Consider the following 27,102-nt stretch of genomic DNA (forward strand, 5'->3'; position numbering starts at 1 on the left):
ACCCGCCAGGGCTGTGCGGGTACCCTCAGCAGGCTCCCGGAGCCCGGCCCAGCCGCCCTGCCGCTGCCCCTCGGCAGCACTGGGGGAAACGCACACCAGGCTCGGGGGTCAAGGAGATGTGTACCCGTGAGCCACAGGCTCGGATGTGAAACATCAATTTAATGTGTTAGCAGTTAAAATACAGTCAGATAGTGAGAAACAAAGACAGAAACTTAAACACCTTCCCCGGCCGCTGCCTTTCACCGGCCCAACTCCCCGCCCAACCCCGCCTCCCCTCCTCTGATGTCAGTCCCGACAGCTCCTCCCGCAGCTCCTTACTCCTGACACTTTTCCTCTCTGTCATTTGGAGCTTTTTGCCCGTTCTCACACATTTTTGGAGTTGTTTGCCCAGGGCTCGGTTGTGCCCGGGATCCGCTGTGTCCCGCCCCGGCCGCCCCTCAGAATTCCCTCACGGCCCCTCATGGTTCCCTCACGGCCCCTCAGGATTCCCTCACCTCAGGATTCCCTCACGGCCCCTCAGGATTCCCTCACGGCCCCTCAGGATTCCTCACGGCCCCTCATGGTTCCCTCACAGCCCCTCATGGCTCCCTCACAGCCTTTGGCGCCCCACACAGAACCGGGACACGCTGAGGCTCAGATCACACACAACGCAGAGCAAGACAAACACAAATACCCCGGGCGCTGGTTCTGGAAAGGAATTCAGGTGGTGCTTTTAGAGGCCGCGGCCACGCCACGGGCAAATCCCTAGTTTAGTGAGCTACCTGACACAGAACAGGCAGGAGCTGCAGTTTCAGGGGGAAAACGGAATGCAGGAAATCCCTAGTTAACCCGATTTGCAGGAGAACACGACTGACTCTATAAATATCCATATGATGAATTTAACAGAAAGAGCCAATAACTAGCAAATATTCCTTCTCCAAATGCCATACTGAAAATCTCCATGGGGTAGCTCTGCGTACTTCATTCCCACTATGCAAGAAACACTGCAGGAATATTATTGACAGAGTGAGCAGATCCTCTAACTAACTGTTTTTGGAGAGTATGAATTACACCTCATAATGGTTTAAATATTCAAATTAACTTTCAAGACCTTCTTCCCATCCTCCAGTTCCCAACAAAAGCTTGCCGTGGCCTCATCCGCATCTCCAAAATCCTACCAGATGAGTTGAATGTTCTCAGCCTTGGGTGTTGCCACTAGCGTGCTCGGTCGCCCGGAGCAGCCTGATTTTCCTGCACTGCTGGTGAGTGCCTCAGCTCATCCCTCCCGTAGCACATCCCCAGCTTCCCCCTCAGCAGCCCCGGCTTTGGGGCTCCACAGCGACTCCTTGTCCTGCTCCAGAGGTGTTAATACAGAGTCCATGCTGGGCACTACTCACTTTTCTGTTAGATGTTATCTCTGCACTTGTGTTTACTAAAACAGTTGCAAGGACATTTCCTTTAAAATCTTCTGCAGATTCTGCTGTAAAAGACGCTTCATTATTTAGCATAACAGAAATAACCAAGAGCGTGTCCAGCACTGTTTATAAATCTGAATGCTTATGCCAATGATCCACGCATTAATGAGCCCACAAACCCATATTAACATAACACATGATACCAGATTTAGTCTGAAGCCTGTAAAATAAGCTGACTCCTATTCAGTGAAATAACGTTCCTCAAGGAGTTCTGTAATCCTCTAAATATAAAAGCTTCACCAGATTTTCAAACCCAAACAGCATACTTCATGTTTGAAGGGGTCTAGACTTGTAAGGTTGAAATATGCTTTTATTTTCTATATTAAGTTATATAAACCATTTAAAGGTAGTTCTTAAAAGTATAATAAAATATCCAGAGCTCTGAGAAGCTTTCAAATCCACCTCCAACATTTTTATAAGGGGTTTTCTGTAAACATTCATGTGAAGATACAAAACCTTCCATCTATATAGAAGGAAAAAGCTCTATGCTTTGTTTTAAACAAACCAGGAATTCAGAGGGCTGGTCACAGCCTTTCTGTACTTCAGCTCCCCTGCCTGGGACAGAAGCAGAATATTGGCTGGTATTTTGCTACTTCCTTGAACACTATAGGGTGTCTATTTTATACATATGTGGGATTACTGCAATAGGCATGTCAATTAAAAAAAAAAGTTAACAGCACATTTAAATATACTAACAAGTAGCAAAAAAATCCACCCCAAAACACCCTCATGTGTACTGTTTGGAAAAAATTAGTATGTAATACAAAGTAGACTATACAAGTAGAATTAGGGTTGTTTCCTGCCTAAAGAGACAGTGATACTTAAAAAAAAACCCTCAAAATGAGGATTCACTGAAAATAAGGATTATTTCTAGCCAAACAGACACATATACATGCAGTCTACCCTGAGAGTGTTTTTAAAGAAGATTTTTATACTTCTGGCAGTTGAAGTTTAAAGGTCCAATTTCAACTCTCACCATGTTTCAGAATGCAATCTGTGCAATGCAGCAGAATGAAATGGTTCAGTAAAGGTGCTAGTGGAAATTCTTTTAATTAGGTCCAAGGCTTTTCAGTTGTCAACATGAATAAAGCAAGAAATGTTCTACTGCAAACACAGCATAAGAAATAACAACGGATTCACCTTTAGGAAAATGGTTTGGCCACAGAGGTGCAGTTTGGAACTCCTGGCTGCCCTGGGAGCAGCTCATTCCCTGTGGCTCCCTTGCCAGGGGCTCGCTGGGGAGAGGCACAGGAGCCCCCAGCTGAGCCTGGGACTCACAGAGGCCCCAGTCAGCAACAACCACGAGCTGACAGAGCAAGCTTACACTTTATTCCTTCTAACGTGAGGCTCTGACTACAACTATGACTAGAAGATGACACTTATTTGGAAATACATGAAAAATCCATACGGGTTGCACAAAAAAAAGAAAAATTCCTACCCCCTCTTTGCTATTCGTTGCAACACAGACGGTGGTGTAGGAGACTTGTCAGCAGCAGATGCACTTATTGTAATCACAGTCCTTAATAAATCTCTTTTTTTAATATTGATTATTTTAAAAGGAAAGTTACTTCCCAGGGTGCTCTCATGCTGCCAGACTTCCAGCAATACATCAGAAGCAGAAGGTGAAGAAGGGGCAGGTTTTCACGTTGCAAATAGTTAATCAGTAACACAGTAGTACAAATCTTGATTTTCAGGGACATGACCTGACCACTTCAGAAGCCTGACAGCCAGCAGGTACTGCTGAGGTAAACTGGGGCAAAGGAACAACTTGAGCTGACTGCTGGAACTGCCTCAATTCTGTCCAGCTCCTCTGACACAAATTCCAACTGGAAAGACCTTTCCACTGGGTCCTATATTTGTTTGGATCCTAAGAATTAAAGAATAAAGAACAGTTTATTCTTGATTTCCAAGAACCAGTTGAGGTAGCAACATCACTATCATGAAACTCAAGAATAACTCACTACCTGAGGCTCTAAAATAATCATAAGACGTCATTCACTTGATCTAAAAAGCAGTTCAAGGACAGAAGGAAAACAGCTTTTAGAAATTTTCCACTGGATTAATTACCTGATGGTGAACGCACCACAGAGAAGATGTTTTTGCTCACTGATGAATATAGATAGATTTAATTTAGCAAAGTAAATTTTGTCTATTCAGCAGTGCATGAATTGCTCACTGCTCACATTAAGTAGCAAAACTGGCAGAATAGTTTGACATAACAGGCATTTATGATCAGGAAACTCTTGAAGACATTTTTAGTTTCTCAGATCATAAATGCATCTACTTAGACTAAGACCAGTGGGGAAACACACTCCCAAAATCTCCCAGGGAAGCAAAAAAGAAAAAAAAAGCAAAGAAAAAAAAGTATAATGGATTGGCTTTAGCATCTCCCTGCTGAGATGAACAACTTGATCCACTTACAGTTCCAAACACATGATGCATGAAAGAACTGACAGAAATTCAATTCTTGCACAGCAGAGCAGCTGCTCTCTAGTGGTCAAAGCCAACTCTGGAGCCGTGCGAAGGGAGAGGCCTGGAGGAGGAGCTGCTTCAGCCAGGTAACTGCAGCCACAGCTAAATCCCACACAAACCCCCAGCCCAAACATTAATTACACAACGCAACACGACTCGACTTCAAGCTTTGTTGTGAAAAATATTAATCCCAGCTGTATTTATATAGCAGTTGTGAAAAAAAATACCCCATATATGCTACTGGTGAGCCCTGCCAGTTAATTGAATTTGCTGGCAGCACTTCCTCTGCTCTGCTCTCAACATCCTCCGAGATAAAATGGAGCTCTTAAATAGACCTGTGGAAAACTGAATCAAGAAATTTGAACTAATAAAACACAACTCTTTACTGTTATAAAAGTGAAGTAAAAGTAAATAATGAAAGGAAGGAAGTCTCTTAAAATTTATTACATTCCAAAGCTTGAAGTTCTGCGTTTATTGGAGAAGTCTCTTCTGATGTTCTACAGTGTGCCCACAACAGCTCCTTTAATGAAGTCTCATAAAATCTAATATAATACTTGATTGTTGACAAATCATATACATGTTTGAGGCCCCGTGCTCCCTGTACCCAGACATTTCTTACATAATTCCATGAAATTCACAAGTCTGTCATTCCCGGGTTGTGGATAATGGCACAAGCAGCAGTGACCAGCTGGCAGATTTGGATGCTGGGAGTGAAATCAAAATGAAAAACTATAGAATGCCAGAAAAAATAATGCAATCAACTTTTACAGACTAAATGCTTGACTAAAGCCAAAATGTTCACAATCAAGATGGCCCTTCCCTCCTGAGCTCCCTGTTTTTGAAGAAGGGATCCCGTTGGGATGCCAGGGTGTCACAGCAGGAGGCACTGGGCATTCACCCTCCCCGCAGCTTCTCCTCACACACCACTTACACTGAGCTCCCTGCACATCAATTCTATTTCTCAACTGCACAGGAAAATGTTCAGATCTGACTGTCAGCACAATATTCCCAACTAGCAAAGGAAATCCAGGTTTTCCCCTGCCACCTTGTCCTAAACATTCACTCTCTGCCTTGAAAACAGCTCCTGACACTCTCACTCCTCTGCTCTCCCCTCTCAGCTCCTTCAGTGGAGATGACTGCAGCGGTAAGTGGGATGTCTTTGCATCCCATTAAATGTCAAGGACTTACACACCATTGCTATCAAGTTATTAAAAACATGAAATAATTTACCAATAAAGACGGTGAATGAGAAAGAAAAAGAGTTCTGAATTCTAGCAGTGATTGAGGTGAATGTGAAGGCATCCATTTCATATCTCAGGATAGAAAATGCATGAAATTCCTTAAAGCTCACCTGGCAGCAGTCACAGGAAAAAACTCACACAATTTCATTTGGAAACAACACTTAACTAAAGATGCAGGATTTCTAGCTCACGTGAGCATTGGCTGATTTTCACTGGGAGGCTTCAATGCACGTCTGTAAATGTTGAAACAAACATTCCCAAACACTCTGGGACAGCAAGAGCTGAGGGAAAGCAGCTCAGTGCTACCAGTGAGAGCTGCCAGTGAGCCCCCTGGGTGGCAGCCAGCAGGAGCTGAAGCCTTGGATGGGTCACTCCATACATACCACATCATTGGGGAGGCTCTGAAGGTCATCAAAAGGGGTTTCCAGTGTGTTGGTGTCTACGTTAAGGATCACCACATCTTCCAGGGCCATGCTTCTTACTTTCTACATGTGAGCAAATTCAGGAAAAGGGAAAGGAAAATGTAAGTATGGGAAATTAAATTTTATGCATAAAGAACACAAGTGATGGCAGAAAAACATGGCACTACAGAACCACAACCATTTTAAAAACAATCAATATTCCCGCCTTCATCATCATTGGTTTTATTTATTCAGTTTACAATGCAAAAAAAATTAACCTTCAGTTGGCAGACAGAAGTTCTTAGCAACATGCACACTGAAATTTGTCAGACCAGAGGGTCTGTGATTATTCAAGCAAAGACTTATTTCAAGCACCTCTACTAATGTTTGTCGTGGTGTCCTATTTGCACATTTAACAGTTTCTAGTCAAGTCAGGATTTCAAGCAAATCTTTTTATATTTGGAAATTCATTTAAATAACAATAGAGTGGATTTTCCAGGAGTTGAGAGTTGCATTAAGTCAGGGATGGGAACTGGTTTCCAAATTTCACGTTGAATTTTGGAAGTCTAATAAAGACAAGTCTGCAACTGCATTTAAGTAAACTGGATCCTATAAGAGCCTAATCAGTAAATAATTGAAATGGGGGGAAAAAAAACAAAGCTAAGAGAAATTTAATTCCACCATATCCTGGTCAGCCAATCTGAACTTTCTCTTCTGTTCCCATGAATTGAGGGAAAGTTTCTGATCTGGTTTGAAGTTCACATCTTCGGTAACAGTACTTACACATTAAAGAGAAAAGAACAACCTATTTCTCAAAAGAATGATCATCAGTACCTGTGACTCTGAGTGTCTAAAGGTATCTGTGATCTAAGCAAATTTAAACACTGCCAGGCTTGATTTCCCTGCTTAATCAACAGTAAATGAGTCACTGATACCAAACAGAGCAGCATTTAAACACTTAACACTTCTTCCACTAACAGAGGACTTGATTTTTTTTTTTTTTTACTGACTAATCACACAGGTTTAATCTCTTCAAATAAAGCTTTGAAAATTCCAAATCAGAAAAACTGGAATTATAGAATATGGTAATTGAGGAAATTTCCCAGTGACACTGTAAAAAATCTTTAAGTACCTACCTACCTACACGCAGGAGCAAATGAAAGTTACTGAGCAGGAAAATGAACAAAAACATACTCAATTTTTAATTAAGGTTTTGTGGGGTGGAGGGAATTGTTTCCTTTAAAAGAAAGGAACTCAAGTCCTAAAACAATGGCAAAGTTGAGCCTTAGGCAGCTAAATAATTACCCTCAGTTTTCAAGGCTCAGTCCTCTGTCTATAAAGCAAACTGCTGTGTACTTAGGGCTGAAAAAAACCCCAACAACCATAAAACCCACTTTGCAGACATTTAAGTTCAGGTCTTCATGGGACATTTCTTCAGCTCAAATAGAAGAGTATTACATTTAATGCTTTCCATATAAAGAGCCCAGCACTGCCTGCCAAGCCAGGTACTTGGCGTGCAGGAACCAAAGGTCACCGCGCTGGCTGCATCTGATAAACTCTAAAGCAACCCAGGAGCCTCGCTCCTTCTGGGAGTCCGGAAGCACCAGACAAACTGATTGCTCCTTCCTGCTTCAGAAAATTAAAAATCTCGCTTATACTCAGAGGAGTCTAAAAACCTCCAACAAAAAGGTCTTGCAAAGTACTTAACCAAAGCCAGAAGCTTGTCAGCCGCAGCGCTGGCAGGACAAGACAGGAGGAAGGAAACCCCGCTCCTGCTCGCTGCCGAAGAAGCAGCACAGGCGTGGTGAACGTGCCGGGGGTTTCTGTCCCTCTGCTGCTGCATCTGCACCTCCCCTGCAGCCAAACGTGGAGCACAGAACAGGCTTGTGCCAGGCAGGGCTCAGCCAGGGGGGATGACCCAGAAGGATGCCCCATGGCACAGGGACTGGAAATGCTGCTCAGAGTGACCACCCCACACCTGGCCCAGGAATCATCATACCCAAAAGGAAGCTGACAAACTCTGCACCACCAAGAGCTCAACCTCACTGGAAAGATCTGCAATATTTGTACAAAGGCAGTGGATTTTCCTTGAGACCAGCCCTCAGATTTAATAAAACACTGGAGACTGACTTGATTAATAGCATCTCTCTTGCAATGCATTCAAACATAATTTTTTGATGGTCCGATTGTGGCTCATTCTACAGAAATGCAGACTGACCAGTTCATCCTAATCCTTAGTTGGTTTTGTCATCTCTCCTGCCACTACCACCTTTGATAAAGCTAGTATCAGGCAGTTATAAGGGCTTTTGATAAATAATAACATGCTTCTTTCACTAAACCTGGCACCTAATCAGCCCAACCAACATGGAAATCACAGTATTTACTCTCTTGTTGGAATTTGAGTAAAAATTCCCATCATTCAGCTGCAATTCTCACACTGAACCCCACTGGATTCTGTGAATCACAAAAACACGTAGGTCATTTTTCCCACACACAGTTTGTGTGCTGTCATAATTTTCAGAAATGGGAAGGGACAGCCACAAGCCACACACAGCCCCAGTCCATATTTCACAACTTCCTGAAGAGCTAAACAAAGTTTCAAAAGTGATACCTGTGCAACAGACTGGGCTGTATTCAGTAGGTCCATATTTTGCTGAAAAGAAATGTGGATAAGCAAGGACCATAAGGAAATATGAACATTACAGACTCCTTATCTCATTTTCCCAAAGGTCAGGGATGTACTGAGTCAAAAGGAGAGATTCAGAGAAAATGTGCATCACATCTCACTCCTGCAAACCTTTCCTAGCCATCCTTGCCCAATTACTTGTAGCCATAATTAATCACCTAAAATCCATCTAAATCAAACTAACATCTACACCTGCCTTTTATTTTAAATGTCTTTTTTTAAAAGAGTGGAGAGGTATGGAAAGCTGGTTTAACAAGCACACTGAACCCATTGTTTATGGCCTCTATAAACATGGCTTAGTAAGAATTACTGACTTAATCAGAGAGAACTTATCTCCTGGTGAAAAGAGCACTTTAAATTTCAGAAATGGCACCTTTACTGTGAAAATCTCTTAACTTTTCAAACAAACTCCGGGGGGCCTTAAACACCAGGTCCGTAAATAAGCACAGCCCGGGTACCTGCCCTGCTCACAGACAGCCAAACACTTGAGTCATTTAAATGTTGTATGTGGAAGTTCACAAAACCACAGAAAACATATTCTAATAGAAGAATGAAGGGGTGCTCCTCCGTCCCACTCCAGAAGCAGTATTCATCCATAACAGTAACACCAGTTTACTAAATGCTATTTTATCTGCCCTGGCTGCACTTGGCAGGTTCTGCATCTTCTGCCATAAAGGAATCCCAAGTTAAACTTCTTTCAGGTGAACAATTTTATTGAATAGTTTAATTTAAAACAAAACGAGAAAGCCTCCATAACCATCAAACACCAGCAGCCCTGCCTTCCCTCCCACAAACCAGGTTTGCGTAACTTCACGGCTAAATTGCTGCCAAAACATAAACCAAGCTGATCACGAGGTTTTATAACCAGATACAAACGTGATCAGCATTTTAAAAATGTTGTAACAGTAAAAGGGTGATATCTTCCACCGATTCTTTTGGAAAGGCAGAACTCCTAACAAAAAGTAACATTCTAGCGAGCCTGTGCACTAGGTTTGAAATTGTTAAGAAAGTATGATTCACAACAAGTCTAAAATCCATTTGCTTAATGACTTGTCTCTACTGAATTAATAGTTTCCATTTATTTTCTTAAGGAAAACACCACAACGCTGCAGACAACAATGTGTCAATCTGGCTGCCAGAAGCAGGAAAGGCAGCGGATATAAAATTTTATTATTTCATGCCCCAAGAGCAGCCAGAAGGACTTAATGAAATCACGGCCAGATTTACAATCTGAAATGGCTATTCAGCAGACAGCTCTGCTTAAGCGGGATGTGCCCCCTGACCCCGGGGCCCTTTGATCGGGGCACAGCAGGTGGGCTGCCCCCCCAGCCCATCTCCCACCCTTCCGCCCGGCACCCCGAGCCCTACAGGTGATTCCCCAGATCCTTATCACAAGCAGCTGTTGCCAACTGAGTGACAAACTGCACCCGTGCTGGCACACCAGAAATCCTCTCTGCTCCTGGGGAAGCCTGCTTGGTACTGCAGGGCTTGGCTTCTGAGAACTCACCCTCAGACATGCCCCCAGAACCCCTCATTAAAACATGGCTCTTATTTCTGTTTCCCCAATAACTAGATAAAAGACAATTCCATAAGTAACCTGCCCTATTTTAAGTGCATTTTTATCAATATTCCTGAAACCATGTACAGCCATATTGGAAATATTTGTGAGTGGCTAAACTGCATTTAGGGGTTTAAGACCTGGATTTAAGTTAATCTATAACCCTTCATTAAAATCCAATGGAAAAGCTGCACTTCCTCAGTTACAGGTAGAAAAAGCATTGATTTACTAAGTATAAATGGGTGGGAAAAGCTAATTAATGCTTCTCCCCCCAATCAAAAATATAATTAACAATTAACAGTACCAGTGGCAGATGCCAGTGGTCAATGAATTCTCAGGGTGTGTTCTGGGAAGGGGACCCCCATGGCAGGGGCAGGCCTGAGCCCAAGCTCACAGAAGCCGTGCTCAGGGCTCGTTAGCTCAGACCCAGTGCACACTAATTGGGCTGTGCTCACACTGGATCCCGAGCAGGGCATCCTCACCCCGAACAGGAGCAGGGGAATGTGGCAAAAAGTGCTCCCCAAAAGCCTGTGGGGGGTTCTGAGAGCCCCAGCTCCACTCCCCTGGCTGCACAGGAGACATTGCTGACACCAGGTGAGATCAGCCTCCGTGTCCTACCACGAGCCACACAACAGCAATTCCACTGAGCATTGCTTTCCTCACAGGCACATTTTTACTGATATCAGGTTGAAGTAAAACAAAAATCTACTCATATAGCTTTTATGATATATACCAGTGTCCTCTTTCCTTAGGAAAAAGGTTAGAAGAACATTCTGAAATGCAATGTGTAGTTTCACACACAAATTCTGGATAATCTTGTAAGAATTACAGTTCTGAAGTCCCAGAAAAAGTTCTTGAATAACTGGAATATTAATAAAAAATATATGAAATACTTTTCCATTCTAATTCTAACCCTACATGCTGTGTCTGTGCCCCAACAGAGCAGGAACGGGAGGATGTTCCCTGAGTGGGTCCCGGCACGCTGGAGTCGGCAGAGCTCAGAGCTCAGAGCCCAGCACAGCCATCCCCTGCACTCAATCCAAACCACATGTGCCCGAATTCCAGAGGGAGCTCCTAGGTCAAGGGCACTCCCCCTCCATCAGCACCATCACACTGATAACCTTCCTCCACAAACACTTGCAGAAACAATCCTTTTCTCTGACAAAATGTAAAGGGCTGCAACCAAGTTGGACACAGCTTCCGACACACAGGGCAGTTTTATACATCTAAGACTAAAACAGCCCACAGTGCACAGGCACAAAAAAAGCTAGTGAAAGGGGTGTGTTCTTCTGATAGAGTTTCATTTTCCTATCTCGGTATTTATCACTACTAAGTACTTATCTTCATCTAATATGAATTCAATTAGTTCCATAAGCATGTTCCATTATTCATGTGATAGCTCCAGCCTTGCTTATCCAACAGCTTATAAACTTTTAGCCTTCTTTGAAGTCACTTTATGGATTGCTAAATGGAAATCTTATAAAGAATGACTAACTAGGTGATGATAGAAAAGCTGAAAAATAAGAGCACAAAACACAGCTCTGTATTTTCTACCAAGGTTTTCCCCCATAAATCAGTTGGAGCCCTCTGACCTATAACAGGAGATTATCTTATCTCACTGGAGAACATTTCAGTCACAGCAAATTAGATTTAACAGTCAATGGATAGGCTTGATATTTTAATCATAAGAAAAATTTGTCATTTTCCATTAAAATAACTGTTCCTTCTACAGAGCCCCGTGGAACACAATAAACTGCAAACTAACTTTAAGGTACCAAACAGTTCAGGACAGATCTGTCGAGCTGAGAGAGGCTGGATTTTGTTTAAAGTCACCAACACTTCTGCTTCTTCCAGAGGCCCCGTTCCAACACTGGGATAGCAAAACCCACAGAAACAAGACTAGAGGTAGAAAATAGTTGATTCCTGTATCCCAAATGCCATCTTGCCTTCCCTGGCAAGATGAGGCTGCCACTGGTGCTGGCACAAGGACAAACCCAAGGATGGGAGGCGCTGGGGCAGAGGCTGAGCCCAGACCCACCTGCAGCACTCTGGGCTCCACACCAGGGCAAGGGCCCACCTGCCCCAGGCACAGGGCAGGCCTGGGGACGAGCCCCTTGTCCTGGCACTGGAACGTGTGCATTAACAGAACACTTCTACAGTCCTACTGGTGAAACCTCAGCACTTAGAGAAAAAGGAATACTGAAGTATTCCTTCAGTAGTTTGTAGTTCTAGTATACAGTAGTTTGTAGTTCTAGTTCATAAAATTATTTTGGTATGGAAAAGATATATTTTTAAACAAACACAACTGACAGGTCATGAGAAAAAGAACTGAGCTGTTGCAACTACAATGTTATTCTAAAGAAAAAGACCACACAACTTTACATATGAAGGAAGGGACAAATAGAGTGAGCATTCAGCACCACGAAGTAGAGGCAACCTAGGAAGTGTCCAGCTCATGTGACAAATGTCACCTTCCCTTGCCCAGGGCACAAAAATTCTGCAGCACTTGCCACCAGACAGATCCAGCAGCCACTGTGGAATTTCATGTTATTTTTCAATGGAAAAAGCAGAGTTAGCTGCAAGATGCAGTTCTGTCTGTAACTGAATTTATCCGTAAGAGCAGAGAAAACAGTTTGGTTTATTTATTTCATTTATTTGATAAGGCACTTTGAATAACTGTACTTTGCCAAAGCGTGTCTGTGTTCCAGAATCTCTGGCTATTCAAAAGCCAGACTGGATTTAGTACTAAACAGATTTTTCCACAAGTTACTAAAATGGATGAAAATTGGCTTCTCCAAGAACAACTCCTTTTTCTGAGTTTTTACAGATGGAGTTTGGAAGGCCCACAGAGCCCTGCAGTCTGAAACACGGAGACAAAGGAAGAGGCAATGGATTTCTGGAGCAAGGCAGGAGTGAGACATCACACAAAGCAACTCCAAGGTGTAATTATTAAATTTCTTTTCTACATCCATTCCCAGGCCAACCACAGAGCTCGCTGTGAGCACAAGTATCTATGAAAGCTGCCAAGTGTGTGCATGCAGATATTCTGCCAGCCCCTACCAGCTCCCTTCCATCTTTTACAGACACCACAATAATCACACCAGTGATTGCCTGGGATGGCTGTGGGGCAGAAAGTTTGATCTATATGAAGAACACGTTTCTTCCTAGATATTCCCACACTCCTGCCTGTGCAGTATCCAAGGGTGATTAGGAGGAACCCCTTGAACAGAAGCATATGATGTGCAAACAAAAGTATGTGTTGACTATTTAACCAACTGGTTATTCACAAACACACTGGACTGCAATTCTTTACCTAGTTTAGCAGTATAAAGGGCATAAAAAATCACCTGTACCCAGGGTTCTAAGAAGAAAAAAACCATCCTGTACATTTAATCTATCTTTTCATGAAAAAACTGCCTTCTAAAATTACCTCCCATTAATGCTGGAAAAGGGGGGATATTACACAGCACACACAAACACACAGAGCATCATTATTACACACATTTGCCCTAGTGAAAGAATATTAACCAATATTTCCAGAAATGACACCTTGTTATGTACAATACAAGAAGAATTCCTTTATGCGATGTAAAGCCCAGCTCTCCAGACTGTTCTGTACCCTGAACAGGAAGGCTCCATTTCCACCCACAGGATCTGAACCAGAACACAGGGCCACTCGTGTCAGGGGAGTTGCAGACCCAGCTCTCCAGTACAGGAGGCCGGGTTCCCTGGGCAGGAATGCCTCTCCCCACCCTGCACTCCTGGGCCAGGGGCACAGTCAGGGACGATCAGGATTTCACAGGCACCTTAAGTCAGCACCTTTTGTTGTCCCCCAGATACTTTTGAGGAAAGTCATCCACAGTTTCACCAGTACTGGAAGCAAAAGCAAATGTGCTATTTCCACTTTTAGAGTTTTTTTTCTAAAGTCACATGAATTACTGGGAATTGTTTATAGGAGAAGCTTTCTGTGAGGGCTGGTGCTCTGCCAGCTTTGTGTTAACATTAACTGCAAGTTCCTTCTTTTCAGATCTTTTGAACATTTAAAAAATTACAATCTGTCTGCAAAAGCCTAAAAGAGAACTGTAACTGTCAACATTGTGGTTTAATATCGACTGTGCCTTTGTGCTTGGGTCCAAGCAAGGACTGAAGTGATTAAATGAAGGCCCAGGGCGGGGAGGGGAGCACGACGTGAGCTCGTCACCGCCGAGCTTGGGAATCTGCCCGAGGAGCAGGGGAGCAACCCAGGCCCCTGAGCATCAGCTGATCATGTGTGCCTCACCCCATTCCCCAGCACTCCCAAATTAACAGGGGTAGTGCATTTCTAAGCATATGAATGAAGTGCCATTGCCTGCAGAATCTGGCTCTCCATCATAGCACTATATATAGTTTCAGAAATGGTGAGAGAGACTTACCTCCATCAAACTTAAGTGTATTCCAATGAGGTAGGGCATGGGGGCACTGTGGAGAGGAAAAGAAACACAGCTTTACATCCTCGTAACCCCGAAAAACACACGTGACTTATAAAATCAGCTACAGCAGAACACTGGGATACTGGGTTAGGTTCTGCTTCAAAAATAACAGATAACGTATATACAAACAAATCATGTGAACAAAGTGTCAGTCCATATTTGAAATACGTTTTTTACTATGCAATAGTCTCCCACTCCTGTAAGACTTCACTTTTTCTTGACAACAGAATTGCTAAGTGATTAAGTTTAGGCAGGTGTCTAAGGACAGCTATTAAACATAGACCTAACACTGGGAAATCCAACAAAATGTGTTATTGCAATTTTAAAAGCATACACAGACTTTTCCAACAGTATTCTTTCAAAAACTGAACCCTGTTGTAGTGTCAAGTGGTCAACTTAATGTATACACATCACCCAGTAGTACAAGTTTTGAATTCTGAATGAGTCCAAACACATTTTTAAGTCATTTACTTTTAAGTATAAATCTTGACATGTTTTCATTTCTAAAAGAAAATATAAAAAATACTTTTGAAGATCCTGATAAACTCCAGAGTTCCTGGGACACCTGCTGATACCAATATTCCCCTCAGGACACAAGACTTAAATAGCCCAGAGGCTCAGGCCAGGCTTTAGCCTCGGACACAGGCGTGACGCCTTTGTTAGCCCCAGTGTTCAAGGGGAGACCGATCTTCTGCATGTCCCTCCCCTGATGTGAGCAAACCCCAAGGAGCAGCAGAGCCCGGGTGGGAGCTGCCTCTCGTGTCCAGGGTTTCCAGTGCCGAGCTGCCTGCAGCCTCCCCCTCGCAATCAGAGCCATCAGCGAGGCTGCCAGAGCTGCTAATTGCAAATATGGCACATCCTGCCTGCGAAACGCAGCGCACACAGACAGACACAACTTCTAAAATAGAGCCTCGGCTCGCTTTGGATGCAGAAGCTCAAAGAGCTCATTTTCAATTTCAGATGAAAAAATGAGAGAAATGTCACTGTACTGCCTTGGATTAAAATATCTCCCATATTGCTGCTCTAAGCTGGTGCCTACTGCTCAGTAAGAGCAGTACAGCACTGAAAAAGCTCCTGAGACACCAGGCCAGCAAAAATCCCTGCTTCTCCTTTTCCTGAGAAATACCTTAAAAATATATTTACTGATAAGCATATTAATATTTATGTTTATTAATACACCCCCTCAAACCACCACACTGTAGGATGCTCTCCCGAGGTGGAAACAGCCCCCGCAGGAGAAATTCCATGTGAAACCACTTTTTTTTCCTTTCTGAGACATGAAACACATACAACTTGCACAACCCCTTCCCAGTTCACTGGCAGAACATTCCAGCGCCTTGTCCCGTCACTGCAGTGAGGGCACCCCCACAGCCCCTTGGGGCAGAGCCCAGAGGGGCTCCACAGCACAGAATCATCCCAAAGGCTCTGCTTCCTGGCAATCCCACAGTGCCAGCTGAACACAGCCCAGGTGTGGGGCAGAAGGTGTGACTGCTCCCCGGGCACTCGCTGCCACACGAGGGCTGCTCAGCCCAGCTCTGCTTTGGCATGACACGTCTGACTTGTGCAAATGCCATCTCTTCAGCTCCAGCGGCCACAGCTCAGGAGCAGGGGAACAGGGAACAGGCAGGAATTTTCCACAGAGAGATGAAGCAGTGCTGTGGCTCGGGCTGCCCCGGCCCCTCGGTGCCACCGCCACCAATGTGGTTCCAATTAAGGACTTCCAGCAACGCCACAGCTTCAATCCCCACCGCACAAAGTCGGAGCCTCGGCAGGAAGTCTTAACCCTGCAAATGTCTCATCTAGTGGAACCTGGGCTCGTGTAATGAAAGGAAACAGGAACAGTGCACTATTCCTGAAAGCCAGCCATTTATTAACATCTCCAAACATGGCAAGGGAAGATATGGCTCAAGATACATGGATCAGCTTTGGATGCAAAGGCTCATCTTTTCCATTTTGAAGAGACAAACATTACATATGACAGCAATACAGCACATAAAATAATTACAGGGACTGCATAAATAACCTCAATAAAATGTAATTCTGGTAAAGAGCATAAATATTTCCAATAAAATCTACCAGAGAGATTCTGTGCTTCCATCATCACTCATCAATATGACTGAATAGGAAACACACTTAGAAATAAATGCCCCAAGTTCATGTCAGGCTTCATAAATTGTTTTTATCACCATTTCTCTTGACCATGAGTTAATAAAAGGCCATTATTTAAGCTGACCTTTAGCATCCTGTGCAGGGGAATGTGGTGTGTCCCCCCTTCCCCAGCCAGGGCACTCTGAAACTGTCCTTCCTCACTGCCATTCAGGTCCCGAGACGTGGAACACTCCAGCAGTTTTTAATATTTTATCAGGGTAGATTTGTACTTGCAAGACTTCCAAGCGAAGTTCAGCAAGAAGCATCCCTTGTATAAAGGGCAGAAACACTCGGCACAACCTTTAATCCTTCTGGGAGCCCTGGCAGATTAAAGACTGCCCTTCAGAGCAGGCCTTCCCCACGGCTCGACACTTCATCAGTCCTGGGGCTTCTTACAGCCACAACTACTAATTACTCAAAGTTGTTTGCTGGCAGCCAATAGCCATTAAGTGCAAAATTAAGAAGTATCAGTTTCTACCACATGTATTTACTGCTCAAACAAAGTGCCTGCGTGAGCCTTTTGGAACAAAGAGAGGGGTCATTACTCCTCTTGTGCTAGGCTGGCTCCCAAGGCAATCGGCCTTATTTATAATCACATGAGTTATATAGGTAAATATCAAATCATTAAAGTAGCAATGCAGAAGCATGAATATGGATTTTGGGGACATAATGGCTATATATTGCCCATTTATTACAGTTGCATTTTTACAATTTCTTTAATTCGTTTCCTTAGGCAAACTAGAGACCTCTTAATTATGCTCCCAAGAGGTGGGCAACTACTAATTGGAAGAGAAGCAGGTGAAATAGAGGGACATTTCTTCTTAAGTGAAAAAAGCCCAGCCTTAAAAAACACTGCAATTCACCAGGAAAGTAATGTAAAAGCCCAAGGATCTCCAAAAGGCTCCTATTTACAGCTACGCAGGGATTTCACCATTTTGCCTCACTGCTCCAGGAGAATGGATGAGAGCACATTTACCACATTCATGTCCTGCTCTGCAAACATTGACTTAACGGGTGCCTGTCTCCACACAACCTGGTACCTCCCTCTCCAGGGCAGCCTCCGGATTTCTCTTCACATTCCTCATTGAAATGCAACAGAATTCCACCCGAAATTTATTGGGGCAGTTGATGCAAATTAGGAACTCGACTGCATAAATTGGAACAAGGCAGGGAACACGCAGCTGGCACCAGGAGAGCAGCCACAAGAGGCTCCAGTGAGTGCCCAGGTGTGCCAGGCTCAATGGCAATGCCCACCCAGAGCTCCCCAGGCAGGAATTTTTGTTTCCCAGCAGCAGGAGGACTCCAGCCCCGCCTCCACCTACTCGAGGAGCACATTGACTATATGCAGATTTAGAAAATAGGAGAAAGGGGGTTAAAAAACCTCCTGGAGAAAGGGCAAACTGCCCCAACAGAAGCGTTTGCTCAGCAGCTGTGCCAGGGTGCTCTCAGAATTGATTCATGTTGGCTGCTAAGCTGTCTGTCTGATAGAAAAGACTGTTTGAATCACCCTACAAAATGTACTGTTTCTCCTGGTGACAAAGCTCTGGGGCTCAGCACACACTCAGCTGTGTCCCAGCTCAGCAGAGCAGGGCTTTTCTAAGGGCTCACTTTAAACACAGACACTGAGAGCCAGAAGGAAACAAACACTCACAGTGGGAGTGGGTTTATGGCACACAGAAAACAAAGTGGGAAAAGTAATGAGGAAAATAGATGCACTGCTTCCTTCACATCACCAAATGTTTAAATTCCCAATGAAATGGATGGACAAGATCTAGCCAAATTCAAATAGTTGTACGTGCCTGACTGTCGATGCCTCGTGGCAGCACCTCACTAACCAGGACTTCTGGCACTGCTGGTGTGTGCTCTAAAGAAACAAAACCCAACCAGACAACCCCAAACCAGCCAGTGCAGTACAGTGCAGCTGTGCTTCTGTACTTCTCTCGATCTGTACTCAAAGGAACAAGCAATTGTGCATCAAGGTATGGTCTCCAGTGACAGTATTTCAGTTTCCTGCACCAAAAGTGCTTCCCTGGGCTGAAAATACATTAAAGAGCAGTGCCTAATTAAAAAATACAAATAAAGGATAGCACTCTATCCCTTGCTTCCCCCCCTGGCCCGTGTCCTCAACAATCCCCACGACAGGGATGAGGTGACTGAAGTCACTCCAGCCCCATGGAGGATCCAGCAGCACTGAGTCAGCATCCCCACTACAGAGCAAGAGCACTGAGAGCAAACGTGGGAGCCACAGCCTTTCAGCATTTTCAGTTCTGAGGGCAGGTACATCAGTGAGGAATGCAGGGAAACAGAAATATTAACTTTAAGAAAACCCTTTCAAGAGGGAAATGGGAAGCAAAAGGCAAATAATCACAGGTGGAATATACTTTTTTCAAAAAACTTTCAAAGATCTCGAGTGACACACTCTATCCATCCTTCTGTGAGTTTCAAAAGAGCAGGAGAAGATTCAAAACATCACAGCAGAGTCAGAAATGAGCACAGCCAGCTGAATGAACAAGATATTCTGTATTCATAAGAACTGAAGAATTCCCATTGCTTTAAGTTTTGTTCCCATTTCAGCTCTCTAAAATTCTTATGTCATATTTGCAGAAGAAATAACCAGGCAGTAATTAAAATTAAATGGAACTCTTCTATTTTAGATAATCTCAGGTTATTTCCCTTTAGAGGCAGACACCAGGAAGCAGAAATACTGCCTTAAAGCAGAGAGCCGATTGCTCTGTCCTCCCAGGCAAAAATGACATCTCCAAGTTCACAAAATAGATGGTGGACTCTGTTTTGGGAAATATTTTATGGCTCATAAATTGTTGCTAAATTGACTCAAACAATGACCGAGTGTGTCACTACCTCTCCAATTCAAGTTCCTGGCTGGGTAAGGAAATCAGTTGTTGCATTTGTGAGCTGCCTAACAGCTGTACATTCTGAAATCATTCTTTGCCCTCAGCCTGGCTCCCTCCTGCCCTGGCTGGGTGTTGGCCACCAAAGAGCCCTCAGTGATGCTCAGTGACTCCTGCCTTTCTCTCCTGCCCCAGGGTTTGCTTTCTCACCCTCTGGGCGGGCCCCTGGCCCTGCCTTTGTCAGAAGTCCATGAATAACTGATCTGGAAGGCAAAGCCTTGGAGCAGCAGGTACCTGAGGGGAGCTGGGGCAGCCTCTCCAAGTGTTAATTACACGTGAGAAGCCCATTATCCAGGGAGAGGCACCTGCTGGCACTGCAAATGACTGGGACCTGCCCTTCCTGCCAGGGAGCCAGGCAAGGCTCATTTCCACAGGAGATAACTCTTTACATTCTGCTCAGTTCCTGACAGGCACACACACATTTAAATCAGCTGCACAGGAGCAAACTTCCTTTAAGCTGCACGGTTTGGTGTGCAGGCCTTCACTCAGTGCTGGGTCCAGCTGGATCCCCAGGAGCAGCTCCCCTCACCTGAGCCTCGTGCGGGGCCGTGGTGAGGGGCACACACAGGGGGCACACGGATGCCTTACCAGCAGTAGTCCAGGAGATGTGGGGGCAGGACAGGAATGTAAACGTGCTGCCAGAACATGGGGTAGAGCATGGCTGCAGACCCGTGGATGCAGGCAGTTAACTGGAAAACACAGAAACCACAGCAGAAGTGAGATAAACCCCGAGCTTCAAGTGGTAAACTTGGAGGCAAGAAGGTGAAGAACCAATTCTGCTTTCCTCTCAATGCTTTATCAGAAAATACACAGCACTGCTGGCAAAAACAAGGGGCTCAGGGGGAGCAGGAGTGGCTGCCATCTGCCTTTGTGAACAGCTGAGAACACGATTCACTCAACAAACCCAACCTGCAAGAACACCCAGCATTGGATAAAGCAGCAGAAACATGGAAATGAAAACACAAAGGGAAAAAGAAATAGTAATGGCAAAAGTCCCAAACCTGGAAATTACCATCCATTAAACACCATAAAACTGCTCTGAAATTGTAACACCAACTGAAAAAGACATGACATGCATTTCTTAAAAACACAGTACTCTAAACTCAGTGATTAAATCTTGATGAATTAAAAGGGAATTTTATCTAATTAGCCTTCAGCTAATCATTTGATCCATTTAATTTATCAGTTATATTGTTAAAACTCACACAAAAGAGTTTTGGTGTGACAGGCACTGAAATAGCAAAGGCAAGTGCCAGTGAAGCCATGGGGAGAATCCTTACAGAGGAAATTACTGCTCTCAATCCTATTTCAAACAATAATTATTAATTTGGAGAAGAAGATGAGCAGGATATTTGTCACATTCACTAAGGATATTAATATGGAGCAGGTGGTAATGCTCAATAAGCCAATCTCAGCAAAAGCTATAGGCAAAATACTGTAAGAAAGGAATAAGAGCACACACACTTGGGGAAATAAGATAAATAAATAAATCCGAGCACTCACAGACACATCCAAGGCAGACTCAGAGGGCACATGGAAGAGTCACATCCACCCTGCCATGTTCCCAGTTCAGTGTCCTTTCATCTCCAGGGACACCCAGCTCAAGCACTACGCTGAGCTTCACTTGTGAGAGATGTTTTGAACACAACTCTCAAGAAATCCTCCCAGGTCTCGGGAGGCAGGAGGAAATTGAGCACTTAATGCCTCCAGGGTAGGGGGAAGGAGGGACAGTGCTGCTCACAAGTCCTGAGGAGACAAACTCTAAGGACTGAGGTCCCTGTGTGGTCTGAAGGTGTCCGAGATCAAACTAATCCAACACAAATCATTATGTTAATTCTAGCATATATGGGGTATCAAACTGTTCATATGTTCTGATGTTAATTCTAGCATATGTGGGGTATCAAACTGTTCATATGTTCCAATTCCTCACCCCCAGAGCCCTGAGGCCAGTCAGACCCCAGGCAAGGAGTGAGAGGCTGTGTCAGAGCTCCCTGTGCCATGGCAGAAGGGGCACGGGAAGCTCTGCTCCAGCAGTATCCCGTCACAATGGGATTCTTTGCTTTGTGCTAAAACTCCTAAAGTCACAGGAAAATCAAGCAAAGAAATCCACCTCAGTATGATGGAGCCAGACTGAAACATCCCTGAAATCCCCAAGTTAAGGCATTTCAGAGCTTCACAAGGCAGCTCATCATGAGAGGCAGTGCTGCTGCCCTCTCCAGCCAGGGCACAGCTCGGGGTGCCTGTGCTGGGGCTCTGAGGGAGAAGAGAGCTCCTGCGGGAGAGCTCTGTTTCATTTCTGCAGCAGCATGCTCCCACCAGCAGGTGAGCTTCTGCCAGGCACAGGGGATTTATCATTTTGGTTCATATCTGGCTTTCCTTGAGGAGTTAGATCACAGAATATGTAATGAAATTTAACAGGAATACCTGTTTTAACATTTTGAGAAATTATCTGCATTTCTGTTTGTAGAGAAGAACAAAATCCAAGCAAACAGCTACCATTTCTCCATAGGCCCAGTACACATGGTTTATAAAATAGCTCACAAACACAGCTTTGTTCAGTTACCTCTAAATCTTATTCAACTTAAGGATATAAGAATATTTAAAATCAAAATTTGAATTTGAGATCATGTATTGGAGCACAGAATTCATTCCACCATAAAAGCCTTTCTACCCAGGGTGGTGGTTTCATTTTCTCTCTCTTACCTGGTATTAAATCCAAGCCCTAAGTGTGAAGTGTGTCTCCCAAGGGTAACAGCAATGAACTGCAAACAGGTCCCTTCCACTTTTGTGTTAAAAAGCCAAAAGCCCCAAACAAAGGCAGCAGCCCTGAGCAGCCCCCCAGGCTGGCTGCACTCGGGACTGGGGGTTTGGTTCCTTTCCAGGGACAAGGTCCTGGCAGTGCCAAGCACAGGCTGAGAGCAGGGAACGTTCCTGGGCTGGAACGGCGAGCGGCACCCGCTGGCACCGGCCCAGCTCCTCAAACCTGCCTCACACTGTCACCAAGCTGCCAGCAGTTTAGAGAGAAACCTGTAAGCTAAGAACACACAGTATGAATACCCCTCCCTCCCAAGAACCAGACGTGCTTTTATCTTGGGCAGAGGCAAAAGGAAGAGAAATAGCAGAAAGAGAGGAAAAAAACGCAGCCCCACTTGTGAACTGGCTCATTAAGGAAGGCACAGTGACAGGTAAGTAATTCCTCTTCCCAGGCTCTGTCACAAAGGGAGAGATTAAACCAACCAACCACACAACCTCTGAAATGCTTTGGGCAGCCCTTCTCTTCTTCCCTCCTCTCTGATCATTTACTGTTCTTTTCATTCTGCAGGTTGCTGAAATAAACACCTCTCCTTCATTTTATTCCATTACCAGACCTGGATGGAATTTTCCTTATTTTAGTAGTGAGGACATAGAACATGTGGCAGATAGAGAAGTTAAGATTTTACAAGTTTTCTATGGTATTAAACTTTATAATACTTAAATGCTTTCAGTTAAATGCGGGATTGATTGTAAACATTATTAATAATTGTTATTAGGTGCCAGAGGCTGTTATAACTCTCCTTTCACTTCCTTTCACAATGATATTGTGATAGTTTTTCTGGATTAAGTCTGAGGTCTTACTCCTCTCATTTCTCTGCCCTGTGCTGACAGACCATCCTTACAAGGGTTTGTGGACATTGCTCAGCCTTGCAGAGCTCTCACAGTGCCAGGAGCAGTTTGAGTCTCAAGCAGCAGGCAGGCCTGGTCCCACAGCCAGCCACAGTTACAGCCCCGGGAAATGGAGCTGGCAGCTGTACTTCAGCCAGGACTGCTCGAGTGCTCAGCCCACAGCACTAGAAACCAAAATTAGTTAAACCATCTTCAGCACACACAAAGGAAAGCAATCAATAGCCATTTCCAGAGCAAACACGACCACAGAGCATTTGCTTTCATAAAGAAAATCACAATCTTATTGACTGCTAAACCTTGAAATGCATAACACAAAACTTTGAACTGAATCAAGCCCTGTGCTTGTTTTGATCTCCAGCCATTTTTAGAAGAGAGTACTCTAGAATATTCAGCAGCTTTCATCTCTCAGACACTTGACAGAGCCTAAGGAGCATTAAGACTAAACCTTATCAAACACAACTGCAAAACTGTGCATTGTCAATGTACTTTAGCCCACTCCTCTGGTCCATCCAGAGAGGTCACTGGAACATCCATTTGACAGTGTCATTTATCTTTTTTTTTTCCCCTGTCAAGTAAATTCTGAATAAAGGACTTCACTATGGCAAAAGTCTTTGAACATTCGTGTACCAAACAGACACAAAAATGCCTGTATCCAAAAAATTCTTCTGAACATCAGGGGCCAACAGAAGTTCCACAAAATCCTCACAAGAAGGCCCAGAACTGAGCTGGGGCTGCACAACTGAGGTTGAAAGACAGACCTGGAGATAATCAGTTAATTTCCTATATATGACTGTAATTAAAAAAATGAAATCCTGTGAACAGAGGAAATTCTTGTGCATTTTACTTACAGTGCTCAGCTTACTACAGCAAATGAGGATGCGGCGCTCGTACAGCATGCTGGCGTAGAGATGCAGCATGTTGTTGACATCAACTGCTACAAAATACTCTGTCAGATTTCTCTGGGGAGAGAGAAGAATCATTTTTGACTCATGATATTACGAAACCAAGTGTCCTTAACAAAAAAACCCCAAAAAACCAACAAAAAAACACCCCAAACCAAAGAGATTTCATCCTTCTATTGTGCTACATCCAGTTCGTGGCTTAACAAAAGAAAGCAGGATTCCATCTTATGGCAGAGGCCTTTCTAACTGCAGTATGTCTCCCCTAAGTTTTGGGAAGCTGGTCTTGGAGTAATAGAAGTGGTGATGTTTCACACACAGCTTTTTGAATAGATACTTCTCTGAGAAAAAAAAAATGTTCTGTTACTTTTATGGAGACGACAAAGCTGCCTGATAAAGTACCAAAAACCCACATCCCAAAAGTAAAAGCAGCTCTCAGAGGCCAATTCTAATACAGCAAATTCAGTTGTGAGCTCAGCCTATGCTAAAACAATTCTGACTATTGGGAACACTTTGGTGATTTCACACACACAAACCCAGCTGTCTGAACTGAGCCCCTCACTCCGGGCACCCTGACATCCCTGGAGGGAGACAGGAGCACTTCCCTGGGCAGGCTGAGGAAGGGAATTCTCTCTGAGCACTTCACTTCTTAAAACAGAGAAATTAAAGAAAAGGGGAGATGTGGAGGAAAAGGTAATACCCAAAAATGCTGAATTAGGGGATTTGTTTCCGAATAGCTTCTTACAGACATGAAAGGGTTGCTATAGGATAAAGACAGCCTTATACAAAAAGCACATGTGAGAGAAAAATTAGATTAGTCATGAATTCAAGTGCAATCTTAATCATCCTTAAATAAAAAAGTGCAGAAAAGCAAAAAGCAAATATGATTTAGAAACTTAAAGAAGCTCAACAAAGCCTATTAGCACTTTTGACAGATCCAAGATACTTGGCCTGAGAAGTCTGCCAAGATGCTTCATACTGTGCAAAAATATGTTCCCCAGCTTGCCATCCAAACACAAAGAGCTGAAGGAAAATTAAGCATTGTATTTGGGAGACTTTGGTACCAGTATGTAGAGGGATAAAAACTGAGCTCATTATGGTTGGCTTCAAACATGTAAAATAAAACAATCATTCAGGTCTTTGTTACAGCAGAGCTGGAGCCACAGACAGGTACAGTCAAAGGAGAAAAAAAAAAAGCCAACACATTTTGCCAAAAACCTATTAAACTATCATGTACTTTTTCTGTATTTCTCATCCCATCTGTGCTGATTAACATGATATTTTTGTCTAAACATAAGCTGTCTTCTCTACAGCTCTTCTTCCCCCTCTCACCCACCCTTCCACCACGCCAAAACACAGCGCGTGACGACACAATTCCTGCTAATAGTGGGAATTAAAAGAATTTTTAAGGAGCCCTGAACTGCCTTTGATGGCACCCAGCTCAGGGGCACAGCAAAAGCAGCACACAATCCCTGCATCCAGCCCGAGGATGCAGCCCTGCTCCACACAGATCTGTTTGTGAGGCAACAGCCTCCCCTGCAAGAGGAAAATAGACGTGGGGACTTGATTTGCAATTGTTCTTTCATCGAGTTTATTGTGATGACATGACACACAAATGTACCTTCAGATGGAAAGATTTATAAGGTTTCAGTCTTGTCTGCTCTCCGAGATTTGCCAAGGACACCTGGGAACCATGTGGGCTGCATGGAAATGTATTGGTACTGAGGAGATTCACGTGTTCCCTCGAAGTTGTATTTATAAGAAAGCTGTCAGCTCTGAAGCTCAAATTGGGACTTACACATGTATTTTGAAAGACATGTCTCGTAAGTGACAAAACCATGAATGAGTTAAATAAATACAAATGAAAGCGTTCCAGTTTGCAGGGTAATTGTTATGTATTTTGCTTCCTAGGATTGAAACCTTTCTTGGGGCAGCAAAAAGGGGGATTTTCAGAACAGGCAACCCCACTCCTCTCAAAATTCAGCAAGAGCACTACAAAGCTCCCTCACACTCCTTTGAAAGTTTATTCCCAGATCAATCATCCATCTGATCATTTGCTATCTAATATCAATAAACACACACTGACTACACTGACTTTTGAGATTAAAAATCCCTTCTCTTCCACCATCGTCTGAAGAGGAAGTTGGACTGAGTGATACAAAAATACACAGGACATCATCCCCAAGAAAATGCCATCGTTTCAGCCTGTTAACTTACCTGCTGCTTCTGAAACACAGCAGCTAGTACCAGGAATTTCAGTCTTGCTCTGTATTTCCTGCCACCAGCCCCATTTATTTCTGAGGTCACTCTGCATTTACACATCTGTCACACAACTCACATCTCCTGAAGCAGGGAATGAGTTGCTGTTACAGAAAAGTGACCATGCTAAATGGCTCTGTAACTAATTAAACACTTTGATCTGACACAAAGTCAGGTAATTCCAAGAGTTTTGTTAACACTCCAAACAGAGCTCTGCAGCTCTCCACTCATCATCACATCCAACTTCGAAGTTTGGCACCACTAAAACTTTTGCTAAGATGTGTTTTAAATGCAATTCCTGGTAAGATGTGTGGAATTTTTACTAAATAAGGTCAATTGATTAAAATACAGCAGACTTATGCCCATTTAAGCTCCTTGTATTATTGCCTAATATGCTCCTCTTCCACAGGAAAGTTGCTTTAACGGGTAGATAAAAACCTAAGGAATTACACAACCCTGGGACAGTGGGAGGTGTCACTGCCCACGGCACGGGGCGGCACTGGATGGGCTTTAAGGTCCCTTCCAACCAAATCATTCTGGGATTTTATGATTCTGTGTATTAGGACAAGACTTAATGGTTGGTTGAGACTCAGGAATTGATTCCTGAATTACACCCAGCATATCATATTTGCACAAAAATAAAGCACCTCAGAAGAAAGAGCACATCTATTAAATTTCCTGTCAGAATATGTGTCAGTATGAAGAGTCTGCAACACAGAAAAACCAGCAACAGTGTTTTGAAAGGCAAACAAAAAGCCCCGAATGCTATCTGCTATACAAATCACCCACAAATGAGATGGGATGTCTTGATGATTCCCTTTTTACTTTCATGCCATCAGCTGAAGGATATGATGCTGAGACCAACCGCAAAATGCTCAGGGAAGAAAACGGAGATGTCAGGCACAGGAGTTTGGCTGAGACAGAGCAGGAGCACATTAAAGAG

General features: G+C 43.8%; 1 protein-coding gene across 4 annotated transcripts in view; it reads right to left on the bottom strand.

The window, feature by feature from the left end:
- The window catches only part of DENND1A (DENN domain containing 1A), a 150,238-nt gene that overhangs the window by 54,515 nt on the left and 68,621 nt on the right, over nucleotides 1–27,102 (bottom strand). For all 4 annotated transcript variants that reach the window (XM_064393754.1, XM_064393753.1, XM_064393757.1 and 1 more), the window contains exons 9-12: nucleotides 23,850–23,960; nucleotides 19,927–20,027; nucleotides 14,225–14,270; nucleotides 5,551–5,652 (exon numbers count right to left, since the gene is read on the bottom strand). In XM_064393754.1, the coding sequence (XP_064249824.1) occupies nucleotides 5,551–5,652; nucleotides 14,225–14,270; nucleotides 19,927–20,027; nucleotides 23,850–23,960 (360 nt within the window). The remainder of the gene's footprint in view (nucleotides 1–5,550; nucleotides 5,653–14,224; nucleotides 14,271–19,926; nucleotides 20,028–23,849; nucleotides 23,961–27,102) is intronic.

This window comes from Passer domesticus, chromosome 18, assembly GCF_036417665.1.
Source record: "Passer domesticus isolate bPasDom1 chromosome 18, bPasDom1.hap1, whole genome shotgun sequence".
In the NCBI taxonomy this organism is placed as follows: Eukaryota; Metazoa; Chordata; class Aves; order Passeriformes; family Passeridae; genus Passer; species Passer domesticus.